General features: G+C 43.1%; 7 protein-coding genes across 7 annotated transcripts; 2 read left to right on the top strand and 5 right to left on the bottom strand.

Moving 5' to 3' along the window:
- Positions 1 to 155: 155 nt before the first annotated feature.
- Positions 156 to 1,792, bottom strand: EAE97_008732 (uncharacterized protein; the record flags this gene model as incomplete). The annotated part of the gene is made up of 4 exons (XM_038879247.1): positions 156 to 731; positions 796 to 1,167; positions 1,223 to 1,396; positions 1,457 to 1,792. 4 exons carry the CDS (start codon positions 1,790 to 1,792, stop codon positions 156 to 158), a joined length of 1,458 nt encoding a protein of 485 aa, XP_038729758.1.
- A 2,199-nt stretch (positions 1,793 to 3,991) lies between these two features.
- Positions 3,992 to 4,231, bottom strand: EAE97_008731 (uncharacterized protein; the record flags this gene model as incomplete). Its single annotated transcript, XM_038879246.1, has 1 exon — positions 3,992 to 4,231. One exon carries the CDS (start codon positions 4,229 to 4,231, stop codon positions 3,992 to 3,994), a length of 240 nt encoding a protein of 79 aa, XP_038729757.1.
- A 952-nt stretch (positions 4,232 to 5,183) lies between these two features.
- Positions 5,184 to 6,803, top strand: EAE97_008730 (uncharacterized protein). Its single transcript, XM_038879245.1, has 4 exons — positions 5,184 to 5,291; positions 5,436 to 5,659; positions 5,736 to 6,011; positions 6,068 to 6,803. Exons 2-4 carry the CDS (start codon positions 5,471 to 5,473, stop codon positions 6,437 to 6,439), a joined length of 837 nt encoding a protein of 278 aa, XP_038729756.1. The 5' UTR covers positions 5,184 to 5,291; positions 5,436 to 5,470; the 3' UTR covers positions 6,440 to 6,803.
- A 468-nt stretch (positions 6,804 to 7,271) lies between these two features.
- On the top strand, positions 7,272 to 8,489 carry EAE97_008729 (uncharacterized protein; the record flags this gene model as incomplete). The annotated part of the gene is made up of 1 exon (XM_038879244.1): positions 7,272 to 8,489. One exon carries the CDS (start codon positions 7,272 to 7,274, stop codon positions 8,487 to 8,489), a length of 1,218 nt encoding a protein of 405 aa, XP_038729755.1.
- Positions 8,490 to 11,113: 2,624 nt separating this feature from the next.
- Positions 11,114 to 12,034, bottom strand: EAE97_008728 (uncharacterized protein; the record flags this gene model as incomplete). Its single annotated transcript, XM_038879243.1, has 1 exon — positions 11,114 to 12,034. One exon carries the CDS (start codon positions 12,032 to 12,034, stop codon positions 11,114 to 11,116), a length of 921 nt encoding a protein of 306 aa, XP_038729754.1.
- Positions 12,035 to 13,040: 1,006 nt separating this feature from the next.
- EAE97_008727 (uncharacterized protein) lies at positions 13,041 to 14,432 on the bottom strand (the record flags this gene model as incomplete). The annotated part of the gene is made up of 1 exon (XM_038879242.1): positions 13,041 to 14,432. One exon carries the CDS (start codon positions 14,430 to 14,432, stop codon positions 13,041 to 13,043), a length of 1,392 nt encoding a protein of 463 aa, XP_038729753.1.
- Positions 14,433 to 16,202: 1,770 nt separating this feature from the next.
- On the bottom strand, positions 16,203 to 25,481 carry EAE97_008726 (uncharacterized protein; the record flags this gene model as incomplete). Its single annotated transcript, XM_038879241.1, has 5 exons — positions 16,203 to 18,342; positions 18,502 to 22,381; positions 22,540 to 23,708; positions 23,762 to 25,244; positions 25,304 to 25,481. The coding sequence occupies 5 exons, from the start codon at positions 25,479 to 25,481 to the stop codon at positions 16,203 to 16,205; spliced, it is 8,850 nt and encodes a 2,949-aa protein (XP_038729752.1).
- Positions 25,482 to 25,538: the final 57 nt, after the last annotated feature.

The raw sequence follows: 25,538 nt of genomic DNA, 5'->3' as shown, positions 1-25,538 counted from the left end.
AAAGCCATGCCATAGTCAATCGTCTTTCGTTCTATGCGTATTCGTATTAACCGTACTGTAGCAACCCTAAATCAAAATTCCTATTTTCGTTATCTATCCAGCCACATTACCACTTCCACCATCATCTCCCCGAATTTACTTCTTTAGATCTTGATTTAATATTGTGTAATCAAAACATCTGGAACATGTAAGCCAACACCCTCCTCCATAACCGCAACTCCATCCTCTACCTCCAATGGTTCCGCGCCGAAGAAGTGACCATCGGACTCGGTTGCTTCCATCAAAGTGGGTGTGGTAGGTGTAGCTAGAAGTGAGACTTCGGATGGATTTTGTGGAGGAAGGGGAATGAGTACTGCATGATTTTGAACGATGTTTGGACCCATTGTTCTGAATGGATTGGTATTGTTGCTTGAGTGGCTGGCAGGGGCTAATCTCCCAATGTAAGGGAAAGGATAAGAGCTGGATTCATCAGATGTTGAAGTACCGTCGGAAGAAGAGGACGGAAATGATCCGGTGGTAGAGGAAGGGGGTTCGGAGAAAAAATCAGATCGATGGTAAGGCCTAGGAACTTGAGATACTGAAGTACAGGAATTCGTTGGAGAAGGTGAAGAGTTGGTGTTCATGTTGTTAGAGTTGAATATGGCAGTCGATCGATCAGTCAAGACACCAAGACCGAGATCAGTTGCTCGTCGTTGAGATCGCAAGTTTCGGGATCGTGGTCTATTTGGTTCCTGTATCGAGTTAATATTTGTTCTTTGTGTCTCATACGTTTAACTGTTCGAAAGGAAGACATACAGCAGGAACTGGAGTTGGTCTCAATCCCAGATTTTTAACGACCTCAACATTGCCCACTGGTCTAAACTTTTGCAAATTGAACCCAAATCCAGTGGTGGCGGTGCAAGGTAAGTCATCATCTGCAATGGCATTGAGACTAAGATAGCTGCGGTCAAGGAGTGTGGGTCGGCAAGTATGACAGCATTTGAATTGACACTCTGTACCTCTTGATGGCAACCACGGGCGTGGATTAGTAATTCTCAAATTTGGGACTGTTTGAGAGGTGGTTGGAGATGGGCGGGAGAAAGGATTGAACAAAAATCGTGGGATATTACTGGAAGAGTTCGATGGTGTAAGATCAGGCTCCTCATACTCGGCAAGTACATCATGAAGCTGATTATGATTGTTAGAAAGCTTTTCGAAGAATGAGAGGATGTTGAGGACTTACATGACTACGTTGTTGGAGGATTGTCTGGATTTGCGAGGGTGAATATGTTTTGAGATCTTTGCTGCTGATTTCATCGAGGAAACTGAATCTTGATCTACGTGCCTTTGGCCCACGTGGTCGAGGAGAAGTTGGTCTTGGGAAAATGTCACAAAGATCATCGAGTTTCTCTTGACTCTTCAACAATATCAATCAATAATCCTAAACACAGAAGGTGATTTTTCGGTGAAGACTTACTGCGTGTCCATGATCCATATCATCCTCTAACATAAGTTCACGATCCTGAGTACATCTCCAAACCCATCCAAATGAACCTTCTCGAAAACAGATCCCACATCGAAACTCTTTTGTGAAGAGTCGTGTAGTAGTCAAATGTGTGCATTGTACATTTCTTGTAACTTGTGCAGTGCGCCTGGTACTTTCTGCCAAAGCAGGCAAAGAATGTCGATTTGTATTGGTAGGCATTGCAGTAGTCATTGAGGATATGATACTGGCTGTAGATGCTGATGTACGTCGTACTGGTAACTTCGAGGTTCGTGTTGTAGTATTTGTTGTCGATTTGGTTGCTGCCATGATTGTATTGGGAGGATCAAGAAGCTCCAACAAACACTTGGAAAGGTTTAAATTGAAATGAGAGGACGATTCACTATCAGACCTTGGAAACTTTGGAAATTGAAGTTGTTTGGTTGAATGAACTTCTGAGAGTGGAAATAAAGAAATCAGATTCGAGGTTGATCAAATGAATTTATTGATAAGTACGTCCAGCTAGTTGTAAAAGTATTTTCTTGTGAATTCACCAAATCAAGACAAATTTCGACTCGCTTCGAGAATAAAATTATGTGTATTTGCCCAAATTTTCTTGAAGAAATTATAACCAATGGGCACACAGACAAGAAGATACCAAAAATGAAAGGTAAAAAGTGAATTATAATTGTAACAGTGTATTTCCATGTGAAAATTGGATTGAGATGAAACCATCCATCCATATCATTACTATTATTGGATGTCGAGGTGGCTCTGTTCAGCTCGTTGAAGTTTGAAAAAGGAAAGTGTCGCATTGAAAAAATGTCATATTTGATAATTTTTACACTCATAACTAGCTGGCTGTGTGGGAGACAATCGTTCCTACCATTCTCGTAAAAGGTGCAAGAAATTTTCAAAGTGGTCTGATCAAAACATCAATCAATTTGAAAATTGGTCTTGATGATTTTCATCCTACCTAGGTAGGTAGGTGGTAAGAGGAAGAGGAAGAGGAAGAGGAAGAGATGGAAATAAATTGCCACGCTTTCTACCCTTTGTCCTCTCTCTTCTTTTCTCTCATCCAACCTCAACAGGTACCTAGTACTTACTCGAGGCAGGTACTTGGGTACTTGGTACACTTTCCCTGTTCAATTCCAGCATTCAATCCCACTCGAAAATCACCATTGATACTCCTCAAGTATACATCTGATGCGATCATGAAGAGAGAAGTTTCTGGAATACCGTATCTCAGGGCTCTGCTGAGTGCAGGGTTTCTCTGTATATTTGCTCTTCAGGTTCTTGCAACATGCAAGCTGAACCCGATCTTCTTTTGGAATGAAAGCTGGAACAATGCTACTTGAACCAGCTCTGAATTTCTATGCAGCTTTGACATATGCCCTCGAAGAGTGTGCTTAGGAAGTGCTTTTGCAAGTTGCAATTATTCTTACAACCTAAGCATGTTCGAGTTTCACCCTTGAAGATTTTATGAAAATTCAGATTTATGCTTCATAGTGCAACGCAGAATTCAAGGAACGGTGGAAAGATCTGGACGAGTGTCAAGAAGCATACAGAGGCAAATTGCCATCTTTCAAGGATAAAAACTCGAGCATACGGTACTGTATCTCACAACACGTAATCATACATGATGACAGGACGAATACACTGGATGGATCAATGTATGATTCCGTTAGCATGAAGCTATCATGGTTTATGGGTTTTGGAGTGCTTTATCATTTCCAACTTACAGAAATTTCAACTGTGATGTCTTAAAACTTGGACAATTTTTTTCATCCAAGTCCCACACATGTCTCTCATTTGATCATCCCATCATTCATAAAATTCTAGACTTCATGAGCGAGTATGCTTTTATATGGAGATGTACCAATGAATTTTTTTGAGCTTGAGCTGGCCAATGCACGAACCTGGGGTAGATCTATGTGAGTAGATATCAATTGGGAGCGGAATGATCGTTATTTGTCCATTTCGAGAGTGGGAGTGGGAGTGGGTGGAGAAGAGAAGAGAGAGGAGCAACGATGATAGGAAGCAACAGTGGAGAGAGAGGAGAAGGGGATATGCTGTATGAGGTGATGAGAGCTGATGGATGATGTGGGATGAGTGAAATGATATGATATGATATGATATGAATCAAATCTGAATACCTAGCGAGGAGTAGCGACACTCTAACATAACGTTATATATGGAGACGGAAAACGACAACTAATTAAAAGAAAGCACAATGCGAGAATGGCTTACCCTGACGGAGGATGTATCTCTCTTAGCACGAGGCACGTCCTTGGAAATCTCGTACCTTGAATACCCTTAAATACCTTCTGAGTGTACCTCGGACCGTCTACTCAAAACATGAATGACCCTTCGTATCTTTAATATTAATTCTCATCCCAGCGAAGGACAATGCGGGCGGCAAAAGGCTTTTAACTTTTCATTTTCTCATCAAACATTATTATAATTTATGATTCCTAATTCGATATCATATCCATATCCGCATCCACATCCGTCTTCATTATTGGGGTTTTAAGGTATTAAATAGGTTGTGTTGGTGTTTGAATGGTGTTGGAAGTGAGGTCGATCCGAATTTCGAATAGAAACCGACACCGAAGAGAGAGAAGAAGAAGCATCATCATCGTCATTATCATCATTACCATTATCATTATCATTATCATCATCATCATCATTATCATTATCATTATCATCATCATTATCATCATCATCATCATCATCATCATCATCATCGTCATCATCATCATCACTCATTCATTCATCCACCTCGACCCTTATTAATCAACGCTTTATTACGTTCTCTTATCTCGACTTGACAACGGTACTCCATCTTTGTTTCTTTATATCTTAAATCTTGTATCTTGTATCTTGCACCTTGCATACTCTCTATTCGGTGAGAATTAGATGACTTTTTCACGCCAGCCCAAATCCTTGTTAACCCGCTAAATAATTTAGATCAATCTCCGCACTTCCCATCCTACCCTATCCCATCCTATCCTATCCTATCCTATCCTATCCTGTTCCCGTCCCATCCCAATCAAATTGCAATTCAGATTCAGATTCGGATTCAAATTCAAATTCAAAATTCAAATTCAAATTCAAATTCAACTCATACCTAGGTAGGTGCTACCTATTGATTCTTGCCAATTTCATCAGGATTCACACTTACTTGAGGTCACCTAGTATTACCTCCTTCGTACTAGGTATTATTTCCTGCTTCAAACTCAAATCGAGTCAATAATAATATTCCATCACAATCATAATACATATATGATATTACATATCTACCTGCCAACCGACCAACCACACCATCCATCCTTCCTACCACCTCACCTACCTACCTACCCTACACCCTGCTGATATCCGACCCGAAAAAGCATTTTCTTGACCTGGAAAGCTACCTAGCTACTTTTTTCCTGCCACCAAAAAATCCCTCCTCTCTCCTCTTTCTCGCCCAAGCCCAGCCTCCAACGACTAAATCCTTTTGGGTCAACAAATCTCAATTGGTTGTGCAAGAGAATAAACATCGTGTCAACAAATTTTACATCAATTTCTTGTACATCAATAATAAATAATATCCCCCCGACAAAAAGGTCAGTTCACTTTAATCCACACCCCGCATTATTTCCCAAACAATAGGTGCAGAGAGATATTTAGAGAACTTTGTTAAATCATATCTATCCATCTATCCATCCTCTTGCGCAATTAGTCCTGAAGAGAAGAAGAGGGGCCTGTCTGCGCCTCGATCCAGAACTCTTAACTGTTACCTTAGCTCACCTCGGCTCCGCATCATAAACAACGAGCGTGAGAGAGTGTATGTGTGTGTGTGAGAGAGAGAGAGAGCTTGTTTCTTCTTCTCCTCATTTCCTCAACTTCCCGATATTACCGTCTTGATCAAACAAGTCGCATTCACGAATGTTCACGAACTCTCATACTAATTAATTGTTCAATTAAATAGCTTCCGAGGGTTTGAATGACCTCTCACCCATCACAATGTCGGTCAAATTCGAGAAAGATACCATAAAAACCACCGGTCCTCTTGCGGGAATACAAGGCGTTCCAGCGATCGATGTGAAAGAAGTTCATCATCATCACCATCTACCAGGCCATAACTTAAGACACAATGTTGGTGTCGCATTAACTGGAGGCAAAGCCAATGAAGGAACACGAGGATATTTATCTGTGAGCCATTGATCTTGGGCAACCACCCATCGCGCAATCAAATTGTTCTGTCACTAATCATGTTATCTTTCAATAGATGTATCTCAAAGAGCTCCAAACCAATCCTCTTCGTACGAAAATGCTTACCTCTGGCACATTATCGGCTCTACAAGAACTTTTGGCCTCATGGATCGCGAAGGATCGTAATAAGGATGGCCACTATTTCACATCTAGAGTACCCAAAATGGCTGCATATGGTGCTTTCATCAGTGCTCCACTCGGCCATGTATTGATCAGTATTTTGCAAAAGATATTTGCTGGACGTACCAGTTTGAAGGCCAAGGTTCTTCAAATTCTTTTAAGCAATTTAGTTGTAGGTTGAGCTCGTTTGTTCACTATGTAAACAAAGCTAACGATTGATTAATAAAGGTTGCTCCAATTCAAAATACAGTGTATTTGATCTCAATGGCACTCATTGCAGGCGCAAAGACTATTCATCAAGTCCATGCGACTTGGAGAGCTGGATTCATGCCAGTTATGAGAGTCAGCTGGATTACTTCTCCTCTCGCTCTAGCTTTCGCACAAAAATTCCTTCCCGAGCATACTTGGGTTCCATTCTTCAACGTCATCGCTTTCACTATCGGAACCTATGTGAATGCGACCACAAAGAAGAAGCGTCTCGCAGCTCTTCGCAAGAGACACTACGATGAGACTAGAGGAGGAAGACCCGACGACTACCCTGGACCACATAGTGGACCAGGAAGAGAAATGGGAGGACCAGGACAGAAACGCGACTACTAATTTTACGAAGGGACGAAGGGGAAGGGGGTCATTAAGATGAAATAGCACAGCATGAACCAAATTCGGCTGTGCTTATTGTCACAAATTTTTCCTTATCATAATGTATTTTCGGTTCACGGATCTCAATTTGGCACGAGGTCAGATTTACTGGTTATGGGTGGCGACCGCTTGCAGATATCCTTGTGGTCCATGCGAGGCCTTGCTTGCTTCTTTCTCGGGGGGCACAATACCACGTAAAAAGCCTCACCCTCACCTGTTGTATAGTTTTTACGATTTCATTGGTTATAAGTAGAAATGAATGGGCGTTTGCTTGTCAATCTCTTCCATCTGAATGTGAATGCTAGGTAATACTTGGGTGGATTGGGGAAAGCAATCTGCCGAAGGCAACTTGTTATTTAACACGTCGCCTTTGTGGGATACGATTGCTACATGACATGAAGACGGAAAGGTAAGTCATATTCTTGTCATTTGTCGTTAACACCCAAACACAACATATGATTAAAAAACGAGTGTTCTACGATATTATTGAGGGGCAAAGCTATGGAGGGGAAAAGGATAAGGATAAAGTCGAAGCGGTTTTCTATATCTCAATTTTTTGGTACATACGCTACTTCTTGCATCATTTTAGTTTACACCTTTGAACGAATACATTGGAGTTTGCTTGAACTTTTAACAAACGCACGCTTTGTTCTTCGCCACTCTTTTACTCTTTACGACTCTCATTCTATACACTACCCGCCCAATACTTACTACTCACTGCTCACTACTCTTGGCTCGCTTCACTCACAAAGCTCGCAAGCCAGCCCACCCAGTTTCAACACAACTTTGGGCAATGTCAGCATTGATACCTTTATCCCCATACGTTCCCCCACGAGCACGCGTCCTCTCGCCATCTGATCGATATCCTGGTGGCGCCCGGGGAAACGTCCATCACGGACCTCTTCTGCGCAATTCTTTCGATAATGGCTATAATACCCTTGGAGGGGGTGCTATGATACCCGTCCCTGTGTTTGGTGCTCGGGCCGAACATGGAGCACTTGCTCGCGGAGGTGGCGCTGGAAGAAATTACAACGACATGAATATGAATTTGAACATGGTCATGCCGATGAGGAGAGGGAGTGTGGATATTTCCTACCATGGGATTCCACACACACATGGCCATCCGCTAATGGATCCGCGCATGCGACATGCCCCGCAGGTACAAGTTGTAGATCCGTCGGCTATGTTTAGGGATCCGTGGAGTGGCGGGGTGGTAGGGGGGTGTACGCAGGAACCTTATACATGTCCTTGCCACGAATGCGAAATCTTACGTTTGCCGCTTGCACCGTTGGCTGTGGGTTGTCATCATGATAATCGTGGACATTCTCATGCGATGGATTTGCATAATCATTGTTGCTCCGGGGGTGGAGGACACAAGGAATCTGCGTCATCTTCTTCCGGTGGTGGGAGTAAAGAAAAATCTAATTCAGGAGGTGGAGGTGGAGGTAGTGGAGGAAGTAACAAGAAAGAATACGGATTTCCAACAAAAGATATCGTTATTCGCGGCAAAACATATTCGTGTCGCAAATCCTTTCTAGCCGACCAAGGAAAATTCGAAGATTCCCTTGTCAAAATGATGGAGAAGAAAAAGGAAGATGAAATTCCCAACACCGTTCTCGATTCCCTATTCTCCTGCATCAATGAAGAAAAAATTCTCTCTTCCGCCTCGGCCCACGATCTCGTTACACTCAACGTTCTCTCTTCATCTCTGGGGATCAAGAGCGTGATGGAGAAATCGCTCGCGCAGTTAAAGAAACAATGTTCGGATAATATCGTGAGTGGGAGTACGCTGACGGGGATTGTGGTGACGATCATGATGAGCGCGAAGGTGGATGATGGGTTGCGGGAGTGGTTGAAGAAGTATATTAAAGGATGGGGTTTGTGGGAGGAGTTGCAGGGGTTTGCCATGTACATTCGGTGTGTGGAGGATCATCCGGAGATTCATACGGGGTTGTTGGAGTTGCTGGGGTTGAGGAGGAAGGCGGATGGGGAGGGGTATAGGATTATTTAGGTATTTAGGGGGAGGGAGGGGTGAGCGGGGTGGGATGGGTCGGCTTGTTAAGGAAATGGTTTATTGGCGGAGTGGAAGAGTGCAATGATGAGGAGGAGAGAGGAGGAGAGGAGGATAGGAGGAGAGGAGGAGAAAAATCTTCAAGTGATTGTCAAACAGAACAGGACACGACAGACTGAAAAAACGGGTGATTCCACTTCTACTTTATTATCAGGGCAAATCAAAACAATGAACCAAAATGCAGAAAGACGGAGGGTAAGAATATGATATTCTATACGCAGTCGGTAAGTCAAATACGTAGTTAGTATAGCATAGCATAGTATCGTATAGTATGGTTGATAGTGTTTTAATTGTATGCTAGTACCTAGTCTGTTATGTTTTGTTTATGTTATGACATATCGTGTTCAGATCTTTATACTTGTATGAGGTGGTTCTCTGATATTTGGCTTTTGTTTTTGTTGCTGTTGCTGTTGCTGTTGCTGTTTCTGTTGCTGTTGTGAGAATCTATCTACTACGGAGTAGGTTTGTTATTTTTGATTCTTGATGTTATGATGGGTTTCAGGTCCTCTGTACTAAGAAGATTACCTAGGTTCGTGGTGCGTGTTTTTTGGTGTTGCTGTTATTTTTATTGTTGCTATTACTGTTGCTACTACTATTACTATTGCTAGGTAGGTTTATGTGTTGGGATTGAATGCTATTGGGACTGACAACTACTTGGACTTCTATTGGGATGGGATGGGTAGATGTTATCGGGATCCTGTTTCTTCAAATATATCCTTCCCACCTCTCACTTCATTTTTATAACTACTATCTAGGCAGAGAGGTACGGAGGTAGGCATCATCACGTATATCCCCGCCCTCGAGTTCCACAACTCAAAAAATCAAAGTCAAAGTCCAAGATTTCAAATAGAGATATCTATACTAATTAGTAAGTAAGTAATGAGGTGAGTAACACATACCATACCAACGGGATCTCGCATCTGTTCATCCATCTATCCATCCACATCTCATCTCATCACATCACATCACAAACCCAAGACGGAGACGGAGACGGAGACGGAGATGAAGACGGGATACCCACCGCTATTGCGATTTAATTCTTTTTTTTTGTTTATTCGAGAAATGGAATCCAATCGCAAATTACGAGACGCTTTTATTATTGCAGTGCTCGCTGAAGATGCTCCATATCCCTTTTCGTGAAAAGAAAATTTTCGAGCGATATTGGGTCACTGCATGAATACACATACCTAAGTATGCATATATCTAGGTAAGTACTTCCTACCAATCATTCTTCTTCCTACGAACTTGTTCCTATGAACTTATTCCTAGTATCACACAGCATGTGTTTGTGTTGAATATTATATACATGTATATATATAGATAGATATCTGAGATCTCGAGAGTAACTCATTGTCAAATGTACTTGTATTGTAACTTACATATAAGCGAGCTTGCTACTGTATGAAGCTTTTTTTGTTTTTGTTTTTGTTTTTGTTTTTATGTTTATGTTTCTTTCCATTGAGAAGGCATTTGGAAGGAATGATTAGATATAAATATATAGATAGATAGATAGTCAGATAGATAGATGAATATATTTTCGAAGTTCAATCTCGCATAGCATGGTACTGGATGGGATAGTAGATACACAAAATACAACACGATATAATACCACACCATCATCCCAATACCATACGATACGACACGATACGATACAACAAGCATCATATACATAGCCACAAGTCACAAGGCTCTCTCTCTCCTATCGTCACACGCACTGCCAACACACATTTTTCTGCTACATACCTAGATACTTGGAAGTGTTGTTTGTGTGATGCTCTTTGCTGTTTGCTGTGCTGTGGAGTATTGGGTGGTATTTGTATTTGTATTTGTATTTTTATTTTTATTGGAAATGGAAATGGAAATGGAAGTGGAAATGCAATGGCTGATATTGGGTTGTTTTGTTTGCTACAACTATAAATGTGCTGCGGTGGAAATATGCAGGTCGCCTTTTTATACTGATTTTGCTTGCTTGTTTGTTTTCTTTCTTTTTTTCTTTGGATATCTACACCTATCAAAAATATACCTATTCATATACCTATATCGATATCTATTCATGTATCCATAAAAACAACGTCTTGGAAGCAACAGCTATAGTGAGATAATGAAGCGGTGGTGAAGGAGCATAACATGATATGATATGATGTCATTGTAAGATTATGTACCAATGAGAGAGAGCGAGGACTACCAGAAATGTAGCGTGGGAAGGTGCAGAGTGGAGGATGGTAATGTGAGGGAGGGAGTTTGTTGGGGGTAGATGATGGTTGGGGGATTGGAGATGATGTTTGTTTGTTGTGTGTGTTGGAAGTTCGTTAGGGGCGTTGGTGGGTATGCTTTGTGTGTGGTATATCTTATGCTCATGGAGGTTTGTAGTTTGTGATGGATGGGGATATTTGTATACATACTACCTACATAGTACATTGGATGTAAGTAAGCACTTGTTTTCCAAATTATCCTCTTCGTCCTCGTTCCTCCTTTTGGCATTGCCATGGCTATATTCTTTAATTATTCTTCCAATTTGACCATCATCCTATTCTACTCTTCCTACACCCTCCCCCACAACTTCACTATGCAGTATTTCTCCACAAATATCTCAAGCTCGTTCCTCCTGCCACAGTTCCCAATAAACCAACCCAGAATTCCGTCACCAAACCACCCTCCAAACTCCAATGCACCGTCAAAGGTGCATAAGCCAAATTAACAATTAAGCTCTTCCTCCACCTCTCCATCCACTCTCTATGTTCCTTCTCTTTCTCTCCCTTCATCTCCGCCATCTCCTTATCTCTTCTTCCATACTCGATGCCCAACTTCACAATATCAAGTCCCACGTGTACCATCCAACATCTCACACTCCAGATCCCCGCTTTCGCCTGCTTAGTTTTATCCCATGGAAGTATATTTTTGGAACTGAGATATGCGCCGTTTTCCAAAACTTGGTAGCAGAGATTCGCAAGTACTTGGATCTGTACAATCTTTCTAATTAATGTATCCTCGGGCGGACTGTTCCACGTTGCTTTTGCCCATTTATAAATTGCGAGAAGTCCCCAAAGACGCCCAAATGTCCTGAAATCGGATATCAATGCACTCAGTGCCTTGAATCGAGTCGCTAATAACAACAATCGAGAACTGGGTACGGGAATAGTAGAAGGTGAGAGCACGATGGTAGTATTAGGAGGAAGCGCAATGGCTTTTTCGATCAGAAGACGAGCGGCTTGGCGGATTTGATGGAGGGAGAGACGGGAAAGGAGGTTGGAGGTTAGGAGGGAACTGTAGCCGATTGTGCAGAGGAGAACATCGGTTCCGGAGGGGGTACTCAAAAGTTTGGAGAGGTGAGTGAGCACGCTGTCGGTTTTGGAGAGGTATAGAGGGAGCCAGCTTTGCAGTGCTTGCGGTGTGGGAATCTGTGGGGGAGATGGTGTGGGGATGGGGAGAGGGAGAGCAGATGCGGGGGAGGTTTCGGCGGGTGGTATCCCGCTGATTTCGGACATGCTGGTTGTTGTAGATATAGATGTATAGACTTGGGTATATGAAAAAGATGTATATGCTAGTTTGGAAAGATGTAAGAAGAGAGACGAAAAATAAAGGTAATTCCAGTTTTTGTTTACTTGGATAGATGGATACCTATGAACATGGATAAGGTGCAAGGTCGGGTGTAGATGTTACGCGATAATACCGAGGTTCGGAGCTGCAGCTTGCTAGCGTTTAGCTTATCTCCAGGGTAAAGTTCGGCTCTTATTTTGATTTCGTAACTCCAAAGGAAAGATGAGCAGTTGTTATTTATTAGATGTCCACACTGTAAATGAAAAGATGGGAACAGTATATTATTACGTATGTTGACTATAGTAAATGATATCGAACAAGGCACAATTTATTCATTAATGGTAGGTTGGAAACTCTGGTCTGTTTCAAGTCCTATTTGAGCAATTCAAGATCTCTAATTACCCTCTCACTTCATCTGGGAAGGGTCAACCACGAATCAGTAGCGAGACTCATTTCGCGAAGCTATGCTATGTATCTCCAAATGATTCACTATGAAGGTGTCACTCCACGAGAGAGGAAGCTATACCACGTTTCAAGAAAGCATCTTGCAAAGTCACACACAATCAAGTCAAACTCCAAATAGATTCAACGCTTTGCATTACTTTTCAAAATGCCTAATCGCAATAAAGAACGCCCAAATTCAAAGATCCAGACTTTAGTCCGCAAGGTCTTTACAATTACCATCGAACATACGATCGTATGCAAAGCTTCCTAAGCGGAAAGTCTATCTATACGGAAGACCAATATAACAACTATTCCAAGGTAGACTCATCTGAGCCGCAAAAGCATCGCCAGCAATGCTGTTTCAAATCTCCACGTATTGACTCCTCCAAGTTCTTCCATTAATTATCTGTCAGATTCAAAGATTCCACAAAAAGAAAAATCGAACGACATTGGCTAGTAGCCAAGAATCTCCAAAAATCATATACGCAAACAACAACCATGCGCTCATATCTATACACCTCCCAATGCCGCAGCTGAATTCAATCTTGCCAATTCGGCCTGCAACTCCTCTAAAGGTCTACCCAAACCCCATTCCCGCATCGCTAAATTGGGTCTCAAGACCATTCGAAAGAATCTTTGATGTTGCACACATTTATGGTCCCATTTCTCGGCCTTGACGTCATAACCAACTCCAGCTGCAAACCACTGCAGTAAACTGACTTCCGGCCAGTCAGATGTTAGGTTTGTGGGGCAGACAAAATATCGATGAGATTCAGTTTTGCCGTAGTCTTGACGGGAAGTTATATGAATCACGTATGTTGGGGGAGGATTGGTAACGAGTGGATTGTTAATCAAGTTGGACGGAGAAAGGACTCGTTGAGGAACGAAAGGTTCTGGTTCTGTTTGTGTCCAATATGGTACGTGGGCAGTTCTGAAATCATCGAAGGAAATGTCGGCGAAAGGTTTGAAAGGAGTTGAATACTGAGTTGGTCCCAAATCTCTAGTGAGAGCCAGGGATTGGTGCGACTCCGACATCTCAGTGGCTGTCGAAGACTGGAATGACCCATACGTTCCATTAAGATCTGGAGAGAGTGTTGGCTCAAATGCCCAAGGAGAATTTGGAGATGTTCCACGGCGGTATGTTGCAAGAGGAGTGGGAGACTGCGTAAGAGGTTGCATGGCTTGCATTGTCGCACGGGATCTCCACTCAGGAATTTTTGAGTCAATGATGCTTGATCCGAGATTAGGAATGCCCGACGGTGGGGGAGCATTGGGTTTGTTTCTCAGCAATTCCACGAAACATTGTCCAATCCCGGAAGAAAAAGATGACATATTAGAGTTGGGCTTTGAAGATGGTTGTGAAGGTGGTGGCGTCATCAGGTGGGTTTCAAATGCTGCATTGCTATTCGAGAAGGAGCGGAAGGCTGTGCAATTCTGAGTTAAGATTGGTCTGGCCGGTGTGATGCAGGGAGAGATTGGGGGAGACGAGGGTAATCTGAATGCACTATTCAATGCTAATGGAGGGGTAGGAGACTTCGTGGAGGCTAATGAAGCAGGCGGAGCTAGGTTAGCCGGTTTGTGATCAGGATTGTAACTTCGTATCATATCCGATAGCGTCATCGAGATAAATTCTGATTCCTCTCGGTCCGGGATGATTGCTGCACAAATTTGAGCGGCCTGACGTTGACGTTCAGCATCTTCACGAGCTCGGACCATTTCAAGATGATCTTTGGTTGCCGATAATCGGGCTGCAAAATTGAGGAATGACTGGTAGATGGTTTTGTGAAAGTGCTTGTTAGGATCATGATAAGGTTTGTCGGAGTGTCTAGTGTCGACTTCCGTGCAACAGTCGCAGCAGAAGATGTTGTCAGGGAGTGACATTGTTTCTGAACCGTGAGTCATGATTTGGTGTCACAAAATGTGCTGTTTCGCACAAGATATCAAATGTGTGATATGTAGGAGGGAGTGAGATATAAAGATAAAGGTATGAAAGGTAATTCAGTGTGTTGTTTGTTGATATTGAGAAGTATTATTGAAAGCAAGTTGCTTGGGAGTTAACGTTGTTCGAGGTCTTGGTGGTGTAAGGAAGTTGGAGGTTGCATGGACTTTCAAGCCATCTGAAGTCCTTCTTATAGAGACCGAGGTGTGAGTACGGCTTTGATACGGTGGCTCGTGAATCAGTACTTTTGGAGGTGTGGAAAGCAGATGAGCGGACTGCGCCACAGCATTCACTGTTGTCGGGTGGAGATGCGGTCATCATTTAATAGGGGAATGACCTGGGTTTGCGGGGCGAAACAGAAATTCATTTCCTTCGTCTGTGATTCACGCTTATACAAGGAGGAACAGAAAAGAAAGTTTGGTCAGAAATAGATAAGATGATGAGGGGCAGTTGCCCTATATGTGAATGATAGAACGATTGTCTTTCACGACAACAGGGTGAAACGGTTTCGCATTTTCCGGTGAGCTTGATTTATCAATGTTTGCGTACATGACAACATTTCTATGACTCTTTCTAATCGATAGTCACGCGCCTTATAATCCGATCTCGGATAGTTGTATCAATCTGCATTCACCAGCCAACTTGCAACTTGATATTTTTCTGAATGTTCACTGTTGGCCTTCGCACGTTTCCACGTATATAGGGGGAGGGGGCGCCAATCTTTCTTTTGTGCAAGTGTGAATGGTTTTAGAGTTGATGGGAGCAACGTACACATACTTTGCGGGATTCTTGTAGTGCTCTTCTCTCTATTCTGTAAAGCATGATGTAAGTAAGGATGTAAAAACCCGCATTTCAGAAAATATCATTCTTATCTTTCCTCGATTGAATCTCCTGATTACACACCAAGTACACACCCATATTCTTTTAGAATACAACAAACAATAAGAGACGATAAAGACAAGACGATAAATAACACCTGTTCATCTTCCGGCACTCCATTCATAGCTATGATAATGACTTCCTGGCCCTCTACCCGTTCCGCTCCATGTACATAGCTAAAGGTCAAGCGATAGATACATAGATACCCACCCCCTTATCATCAAGCGAGAACGTTCATTTATTACCCCACTTCTTTACATCCGTGGTATCTATTGAGATCCTATTGATCAACGCGTTCTCGTGTTGTGAAATGTGTATACAGATATGTTTTTGTTATTGTCTACACTCTCGAAGATAGATTCGGGGACTAGGGATCTTTCCGTGTACCGGGAAAGATTGGTAAAGATGGATAATGAAGAGGCTCGTTTGTCTGTCTACATCTGTGATTGGGAAGGAATGTGAGGTCTGAAATCTGTTTTGCATGGTTAGAAATTAGGCAGTCATATGGGTGCTGATAATTAGACGTAGTTAGGTATGTGGGTAGTAAGTATTCGCTGTTGCTATGGAGAGTTTCTTTGGAGGGGGGTATTGGGTGATTAGGCATCTCTTTAATATTTGAAGATTAATACATCAGAGACATAAGGCTTAGGGCAATGAGGAGCATGTTGACGAAAAGCAAACTTTAGAAAGCACTGTTGGTATTTAGTAAATTAAATCTCGAAGCAATTAATCAATTAATCAATTAATCAAGGGGTCAATAAGTCAAATTGAACAAACTGTGCTCGCCAATGAATTAAAACAGACGATCCGATCGCATTTCCAAGAATTTGCTATAAATGGTGATTACAAAATAACTAAACAATCCTTGTCCCCGTAAACACATACTGAAACAACAAAAACGCGTTCTCGAAGTTCTTCTTATCCCATTTCGTTAGGGATGTGTTTGCTTGGATGGTCCAAGTCAAACTCGTATCACTGCAAGTAGACGAAGACTTTACATAATAGTCTCCTATTTTACTTACAACCCAAGTCCTATCACCCTTCGAACTTGCGATGTCAAGTTTATCGCGCAGTTCTTCGCTGTGAGTTATGAAAGTGATGTTTTTAACCTCCAGGGCATTCTGTCTTCGAGACCAATAAGGAAGTTTCTTTTTCAAATCTCCAAGTTTCATACTTGGCGCATCTGAGCCGGTCGTCTGGGAAGCTAATTGATCACCAAAGCTCTTCCAATCATCCGCAAACTCGTTTTTGAGATCGAAAATCGCCGAAAACCCTTGTTGTTGCCCTTCCGCTCCCGTAGCTTTCATCACTTGGAGTGTAGCTTGGTTAGCTGCTGCGCGTAGTGACGGACCTCCTTCATAAGCTGTATATTGTATGTGTAACAGCACGTCGGTGATAGATTCGTAGCTGAAAGTCCTAACCGGTGATGGAAGTTCCAGTCGCCATTTTGAGATAACGCCTGCACCCTCGAAAGGCATGTATTGAGAAGCAGAAAAATCGAGTTCAAAAACTCCGGAGTCTACATCACCGGAGCTAACTGCAATAGAGGACGTTGGAATTCGATCTGTTCGAAATGATTCACTACTTGCAGATTGAGAGGCAACATAGTCGGCTGCACTCTGGGTAACGCGGTATTTATGCGATAGCAGTGTCAAGATAGCATTGGCATTGCAATTAGCTTCGAAAACCGCAGGAATCGACACAGCCACTGATCGTATTCTACGCATATAGTGGCCGGGGAAGTCCATATCGAAAATCAGCTCGTCTAATGAGAAATCGCAAGATCCCGTGATTCTGAAATTCATCAGTGCCATAGGATCAATTTCTTTCAGGGATACAGTTTTTGTGATATTATAGTCCGCTGAAGTATTTCCCGCTTGTGCAGCCTCAAGCTTTTTCAAATCCCAAAATAGATCCTGCGCGGCAAGCAATCCATCACGTGAGGAATCCCAATAACCGGCTGGTTTGATGATTGAGCTTTTGCAACCAGCTTCGAATGAGAAGGCGCTTTGTGCCCGAAGAGCTGCATCGAGAACCAGATTATACGCCTGAAGATACAAATTCCTAAGTCTCTTTTCCATCCAGCTGTAGAGTTGCTCGTTAGTGTATTTGGAACGATACCATGTCTCAGCCTGAACAGCTTCGTCTAGTTGGGATTTCTGCATATCGAGCTCTTTCTGAATGGATTTGATCTGTATCTGCTGTATCTCAATTTGTTTATCGATGGATTTGATCTGGCGCCCACTAATATTTGCTTGGAATCGACGATCTTGCAATTGTGCTGTAAGACTGGCCTTCTTGTCGGCTTGGTCGGCTTGGCTGGCATCGAGCCCAGCAAATCCTCTCAATAGCGCGGAACCGGCTGCCACAAACTCTGCATACTGAGTACCGCCAGCTGAGATACTAGTTCCAACCCCGAGAGGCTCAAAGTCCCCTTGTATTGTTGGCAATAAGTACAATGGAAGAGCCACTGCGTCTGTGACTGTAGCTAGGCTGTTCTTTGAGTATGCGGATAGAGACATTGTCATTTGTAATTTTTCGTAAGGAGACATTCGCAATTCATCTGATGACTGTACATCAATATTTTGTGGGACATCAGTCCAATCGTCGCTAGATCTGGGAATTTTGGTATCTGGTTCACCAATGAGTTTGAGATAGTAATCTAATTGTGCTTCTTGAGAGCTGCGATCCATCAAAAGCGATTCAATCGTCTTTTGCGCTCCGTCAAGTTCGATTTGCTTCATTTCCAACATTCCTTGCTGTATGCCAGTGTTGTTTCGAGCCATGATGACATTAAGACTCTCTGCATCTTTCTTTTCTATTGCTGCCAAGAGACTTTCTCCCAGTGAACGTACTTCGGTACACAAGTCCAAAGCTACGCTCATGAGACTTGCAAAGCGTTGATTAGTTAGTGGACCATCTCTTTGGCCGGAAATCATGCTCAGCACATCAGATATGCTGAGACCTTGCTTGCTGAGAGCCACCAAGTCTCCACTAGAACATTGGGAAGTCAGTAATTACTAAATATGGATATACTTGAGAGGAAAATAAAAAGTTCTTTGTAGATATAGAATTCGAGAACATGTAGAAGAAGAAAAATGAGACGAGAATTGAGACAAGGGAGTATAAAATGAGAGTCCGGGGAATGCTTACGGATCGATTGGTGGATCTCTCAGCGCGTAGATCACCGACTTTCCTTGAATATCGAAGGAATTTCGAATGTTAAAAAGACGTTCCTGCACTAGGCTCCGCATTGTCTTGAATTTAGGATTCAAGGGAATTGAAAAATAATCTGTCTTCAGGACGCAAGTAATGTTCTCCATTTTTGGATCAGTGCTTGAGACTGTAGCGTTTCCTTTCGGTACTATGTTGAATGAGAACGGCAGGCCTAGATCCAGTGAGACTTCATCGAATGCATTATCCTTTGTCCTTAGTTGTGCATACGTCAGCACCTTTGATTTTCGATTCCCAAGATCTGGCAAATTAGGTGGCTCAGGCCCCAGTACTCTAGCTGCCTCTATGTATCGTTGAGTGGCCAACGGAAGACATTCGGATGTGCCTCGTCGGAATTGTATATCTCCAAGGGCAATGAGAATCTCAGCATATTTCATGACAATCCATTTCATATATGGAACAGGCCGACCACGCGCGGCAGCATGCACTAGCGCACCGTATGAACGTCTCTCTTTAATTGCAAGCTCGATCTCCTTCTTCAGGTTCGCCAAATCTAGAGGATCGAACGAGCTTTCGCCTTTATTCGACATCATGCAAGCCATATCTTGGAATGGTGGAAATTTCCAACAGGATTGAGTGCTTATTGTCTTGTCGCCATTAGATCTGTCTACTTTCACGGATACTGATGGATCAAAGACAAGTCTTGCGATTTGCAGTGCTTCATCATATTGTTGTGTAGTGGACAGCCGATCAACTGCCAGATACACAGCGTGTATGCCAATCTCCCAATTATAGATAGCAGTTGGACGGCCCAGTTCGTGATACGATGCGTTTTGGCTGCCAGCCCCATAACGTTCTTTTAGCTGGTCTGCAGGTGTCAGAGCTAGGTTATTATAAAGATTTCCTAGTGGATCGACACGGTCGGTTGTATGTTCCATGAGCTCATGAGAAAATGAATGATCCAGCTGTACAAGCTCCATATCGTCTATGACTCTTTGAGTAGTCCATTGGCGTCCATCCGTCGGGGTGAGTTCTGTTCTTGGCATATTAAAGCGGCTTAGACTCATACCATCGCTATCTATGGTGCTTACTACAAGGGCTGTGACACGTTGCTGTGTTTTCGACAGAGTCCAAGTGAGGTCCTTTTGATCGTAGGGCTTTAAATCATTGGGTATCCAGATCAGAGGCTTGTTTGGGAAGGAGGGATCAATTTCCAGAGCAGTTGAATTGATACCTCTGCCTAGCACCTTCTGGAAGTAAGTTGGAAAGTCGCCATGGACAGATGTTCTTGAGTCACTGTTTATTGTACTGATCTGATCGTTGAAGAATATGAAGCTGCCAATTTCGTTGAAGTCAGTATCTCCTATTGCCGAATAGTTTATCTTCATTGTCATCTTGTTATCATCAAAACTTGGTTCAACTCGGAATTGTGATGCAGAAGCTACCAAGCCCACAGTAAGAGTTCCTGCCGATACACGTTTGGGTGCCCAACTGCCTCTGATAAGTTCAGTCCAAGCCATTGAGATTTCCCATACACGTTCAGAGGCCGCTATATCAGGCGGTTTCCCGCGTAAATCGTCGAAAGTGGTGATACCTTGAAGATTGTTCCCTATATTGGTAGCCAAAGACTTCGCCATGATTGATGGCATAAAAAGATAAAGTCGACCTCCAATTATCTCGGGGAGCAGATAGCTGCCAATGTTCTCGAGGCGATGTCCTTCCCATTCTGTTTCAATCGACGGAATATCCATCTCAATCTTGGCCCACGGCTGCCAGAATATCTCACTAGTTGCCAAGATACTCACAGTGCGATAATAAAACGAATATGGCGCGGTACGAGTCCGCCCAAAAAAGTGGAATATATCAGCCTGCTTAAATTCGGGTTCGTGGACATATGCAACAATGTCAAGCTTCGAGATTTCATTCAACCCATACACATAGTTTTGAATAGCGTGCAAAAACGTATCGATACTCAGATCCTTCTGAAGCAGCGCAGCTTCAAATTGATCAAATAACTGGCTCTTATCATCTCGAAGCATTGGATCAATCCAATTTTCGGGATAGAGAAACAGCTTTCTGTTAGCTTCCCAGAGGGTGTATTGCTGCATCCAATCCCATTTGTCGCGTCGTAAATCTGTCATCGCGACGTCCTCTTCGAGCCCTAGCAAACAACGTTGTGTATATAACTGCACAACTGAGATTGCTTGTTTGATGCGTGATGTTCGCAATTGTGGACCAATTTGCACATCAACAAGGAAGTATTCGAAGAGTCCATCTGCATCCCAGATATTGAGATCTTTGATGTAGTCTTGTTGCAATAGGTAATTCACAAGGGCAGCACGCTGGGTCTGCATGAGTCCATCTTCAAAGTTTTCCTGTTGTGTGGCGGTCAATCTGTTCTGAAGGTCATGTGCAGCTTGAACGTAAGAGTCTGCATTATCTAGCTGTTGCGCAGGCCTAGCTAGATCGAAGAGTTCGGCCATTGGAGGCATGGAGTTGATGTCAGATACACCGCCAAGGCTGCCATAGAACAACACAATTGCGTTTAAGCCCAAGAAGTTATCGTAATTACGTAACGTTGCCATCAGATTTGCTGCAGTACAGTTTGGATATTTTTCGTTCAAGGCGCTTTCTACAAGCGTATTATTCCAGCCTGTACTTGCCGCAATTTTCGTTATAATACTGCTTACATCAGTATCAGTCGAGCTAGACAACCAGGAAAATAGGCTCATCAGATTATCGTCTTTGGTGCTAGGGATACAAGTATCCCTCAAGACGCAATACTCTTGGAGCTGGACAAGATCTTTTAGACTCGGTGAATTAAGGTCGATAGCCAGCATTTCGAATTTTAGTTGTACTTGAAGGTTGAAAAAAGCGATCTCTGTCGTAGTCAGCTTCAGAGTTTGGCAAATAAGTGCTGCCTTGCGAATTGCTTCAAGAACACTCGTTGTTCGCTGAACTGTCGCCGATAATAATAGCTCTTCGTCGGTAAAAGGCGTCGGCATTGACCTGCGTGTTGACCAAGACACTTGAGAAGAATCAAAATCGGCTTGTAAGAGGTATGCTTGACCAGAAATCATGCGAAACTGGCTCCATGCGTTTGCAGATGCATCGAAGGGCATCTGAAGTCCGTTAATGGTTATCTCAGGGTTAGTACTGGTTCCCGTGTAATGTATCGTGTAATCATCAGTGGTTGTAGGTGTGAAATATGCGTCCAGATTCGTTTCAATCGAGCTTTCGACGGGCACGCTAAGACTCTGTAGAGCAGTCATAGCGGATTCGAACTCACTGCCGTTCTTGGTTGGAACTTTAACGACATCCGAAATAAGACTTGATATAATCGAAACATCAACGTCGAGTATCTGGTCTTTGGTAGAGTTGAGAATGAGAGAAGTGAGGAGATCTTGGATAATGATCGGCTTAGCCAAGTCAATAAAAGCTGCTCTTCTATTTCGAAGATAGTTTTCTGCGGCAATAGAAGATGCATCTGGAGAAGAAGATTCAGAAGATTGAGACAGTGGCTCCTCCCAATCATCTAGAAGAATGTTGCTCTGTAGCTTCTCGCTGGAGTCGGGATTGTTCTCAAAACGTGATACGATAATGTTCTGTGGAAACAGCGAAGTCGCCACCAAAGTAGCAAGTGCAGTTTTGATTGCGGGAGATTCTTCACTTCCATCCAAGATCTTCGCCTTTTCACTTGAAGTCAATATGCCACAGAGCTTTATTTGGGCAGAATATATCGCTCCCTCAATAGAAGGAATAATCGAAATCTTGTTTGGCCAGCCCTTTACTAGGCTAACGAGTGAGTCAAGGGCCGCCTTGTCAGAAAGTTTGATATAGCTTGTCAGAATTTGAGTGCCTAGTAAAATTTCAGTAACTTAAAGTTCCTAATGGTCTGGTCTGAAGTATTTCAAATACTTCAATTAGATTTGACCTTTGGAATTACACGGATTGTCAAGTGCAATTCCGTTATTTCGAATATCTGGAATCTTAAATGAGGTTATAGAATTCACTCACCCTCAATGAATCCTACAATTGTACTTGCTGTTGCTGTATCAAATGTTCGCCCAGCACAATCGACAACAGTTTCTGAAGTTGGCATGTCAACTGTAGAAATAGATGAAAGTGACTTTTTCAGATCCACGGTCCCTTCTAAAATAGCTCTGGTGAGTTGTAGCCCGGAGCTATCCTGGACATCTTCAAGCTGGGTAGTCTCGAAAACATCGAGAAGTGATTCTATTGTCCAGTTTGAATTCAACAGCTTTTTCCACATTTCTAACACTTCAAATGTGACTTCGGGGCTTGACAAAGGATTCTCCTTCGCTTCGTTGAAAAATAGTTTGAAAAATTGAGCACATCTTGTTGCAGGAACAGACAAAATCTGAGAAACAGTAGTATAGCGGTAAAGTTTTGACAGAGTGCCGACAGTCAAATGAGAATCAGAATAACCTGTAGCTTCAAGCAGATCTTTAAGATATTGAAATGGCCATTTTAGACTCGCGCATACACTTGTACCGCATGCGTAAATTTTGAACTTTGAGCCGCCTGGTTCGAAGAATTCTTCGCCGTCTTTTGGGATTGCGAAAACTTGCCCTAGAGAAGCACGGAGAAATTTGCGGTAAAGAAACGAATCTTTACCAAAGGCATCGATAGGGCCCCATAAAGGAAGTAGAGCAGCGGGTTCAATTCCACATAGATTGTTCAACTTGATAATAGACGCAATTCCATTGAGAACGTAAACTGAGATGGGTCGTGTGTTGGGAGCGGTAGTTACTTTGAAATCCGGAGAGAGCTCCATCTCGTTATTACGTAAGCAGTAAATTGCTGCATCAAGATCCCTCGTCGACCATCCAAGCTTAGCCTTCAGGCGTAAAAACGACTGAAGGTCTCGGCATATAGTAGTGTTCAGGCTTTGAAAGGGCGGTTCTGACGCATTGGCTAAAAGTCTGAGGTCATCGATGAAAGTACTGAACTCTTTCGATCCGGTTTTGTTGATGATCACTAGGTCTTTTCCGAACAGCTGAGTCTTGACTAAGTCTAGGATGTCGGGAAAATCTAGCCCTGATCTTTTCATTAGCTGTTGCTTGATGTACGTTAGGCCAAGTCCACTCGTGGACTCTAACATTGTATCTTCATCCTCATAGCCCCATTGAGTGGCAGTATCGCCTTCCGGTGGCCCTGTGGCCCTGTGGCTATGGGTATGATATCACTTGCCAATCCTTCGAGCCAAGCGGCAAACCAGGTAGGGAAGAAAGTTTCACCCGTGATGGCAGCAAACTCTTTTTGGTGTAAATCCAGAATTGATGCCGCAATTTGTCTCTTCAGCACCTCGGCCGATCCACGAAGCAGCCCAGTTCTCTGCTCTTCGGAGAGCCTCCCACGCGCGACCTGTGTTATGTTCTCGAAGAGAAGCTCGGCCGCTTGGAACACCTCGACCAGTTGAGTATAAGATATCTGGAATATGTTGAAATATTCTTTAACAGATGACCACGCATAATCGTATGGGAAACAGGTGAACGGGTACATCTGCTGGGAGACGACTTTGGAATAAACTTCAAAGTCTGTGTTTCCGGGCCGATAGACTGGTCTGTCAGAGTGAACATCTTGTACGCAATCATCTGCGGCATCTGCAGGTGTATTAAAGACAAGTATAGAATCTTGCTCGTCGGAAGCCGGTGCAGACAGCAAAGATTGACTTTTGTAGCGAATGTATGATTCGAGTACTTCATTAACAAGATTTATGTTAGGAATCAAAGTTTGTGCGTTTGCACAACTGAGCTCTAATTTTTTAAGATCTGGGCGCCGAGCTGAAAGCAACTCTAGGAGACTGCTATTTGTTTCTGAATCTGAAACGGCAGTTGTATCTTTGGTTGTTGCTCCGGCTCGACCTGTAGGTACAGTGTTGCTTAACAAGTTCAAGAGATCTGCGAAATACGCAGACATAGAAGTTATGGAGCAACATTCCTCGCATGCAATATTTTCGAGACGAAATATATCCGTCAAGTTGTTCCAAGATTCTGGAGGACCGCTAAGGCTTGCTAAGGGCTGAATTGGCTTTACGGTATCTTCCGTTGAATCTCCGTCATCGTCCACCGGCTGAGGCTGGGGTATCATACTATCAGCCACTTCTGCCTTACCTGCCTTCATCAGCGCCAGCCAAAGTTGCTCATTCCAGCAGTCAACACGCTCAGCGCAATCGTGAATCTTTAGAGCGCTCGCGGTCGATGAGCCTGCGCTTTTCAGATCAGACTTGAAATCATTCTTCGGCTTGCCTGTGATGCTTCGTATGGAATGATACTTTGAGTCGTAAAGACGAGGAGTATCCAATGGGTCTTCAACGAGATACGAGAGAGTCTTTACAGATCTGACAAACGTAGAAGCGGAGGTGATCTCTTTGTCGGTCAACGGGGTTTCATCCCGCGGAAAATACTCCTTCAACATGCTGATCAGCTCAGCAGAACCAAGTTGAGCTTGACGCTTAACCATCAATTCTAAAATGAGTACTGCAATGGTACGTGGGCGATCTTCGAGGGTAAAGTCGCCATTGTCTCTGATCATAACAAGTATAATGACGAGTGGCTGATCAGCAAGAAACCTGGCCCGCACTTGATTCACATCATTGGCAGTCAAATCATCTGGGATTGTGTCGGATTTTGAGGCTATCAACTTATCAAGTTTGTCTTGCGGAAAAAGTACTTTCGCAAGATCCTCCGGAGTAGCGTCTGGTAGTATTGTCAAGAATGCGCCACAAATCTCCTCATCGTCGTCGGTATAGACCAACAATGTCTTAATAAAGGTAAGGTATACGATAGCATTACATGAGACAGTCCACTTTCCGAGAAAGGCATCAATCGCCCCCTGGGATCTCCAGGCTGATTGATGTCTGCATCGGTCAACTTCTGCGTAAGATCATCGCTAAGGATATCCTTGCCAACGACTTCGATATAACTCGGCGACATGATTGATTTTATGAGCAGAATTCAGTATAGGAAAGTGATTCAATGAGAAGTTTGTTG

Source organism: Botrytis byssoidea (genome assembly GCF_014898295.1).
Source record: "Botrytis byssoidea strain MUCL 94 chromosome Unknown BBYS_019, whole genome shotgun sequence".
In the NCBI taxonomy this organism is placed as follows: domain Eukaryota; kingdom Fungi; phylum Ascomycota; class Leotiomycetes; order Helotiales; family Sclerotiniaceae; genus Botrytis; species Botrytis byssoidea.
The sequence above is the reverse complement of the archived record's forward strand: the minus strand, read 5'-3'. Positions and strand labels throughout refer to the sequence as shown.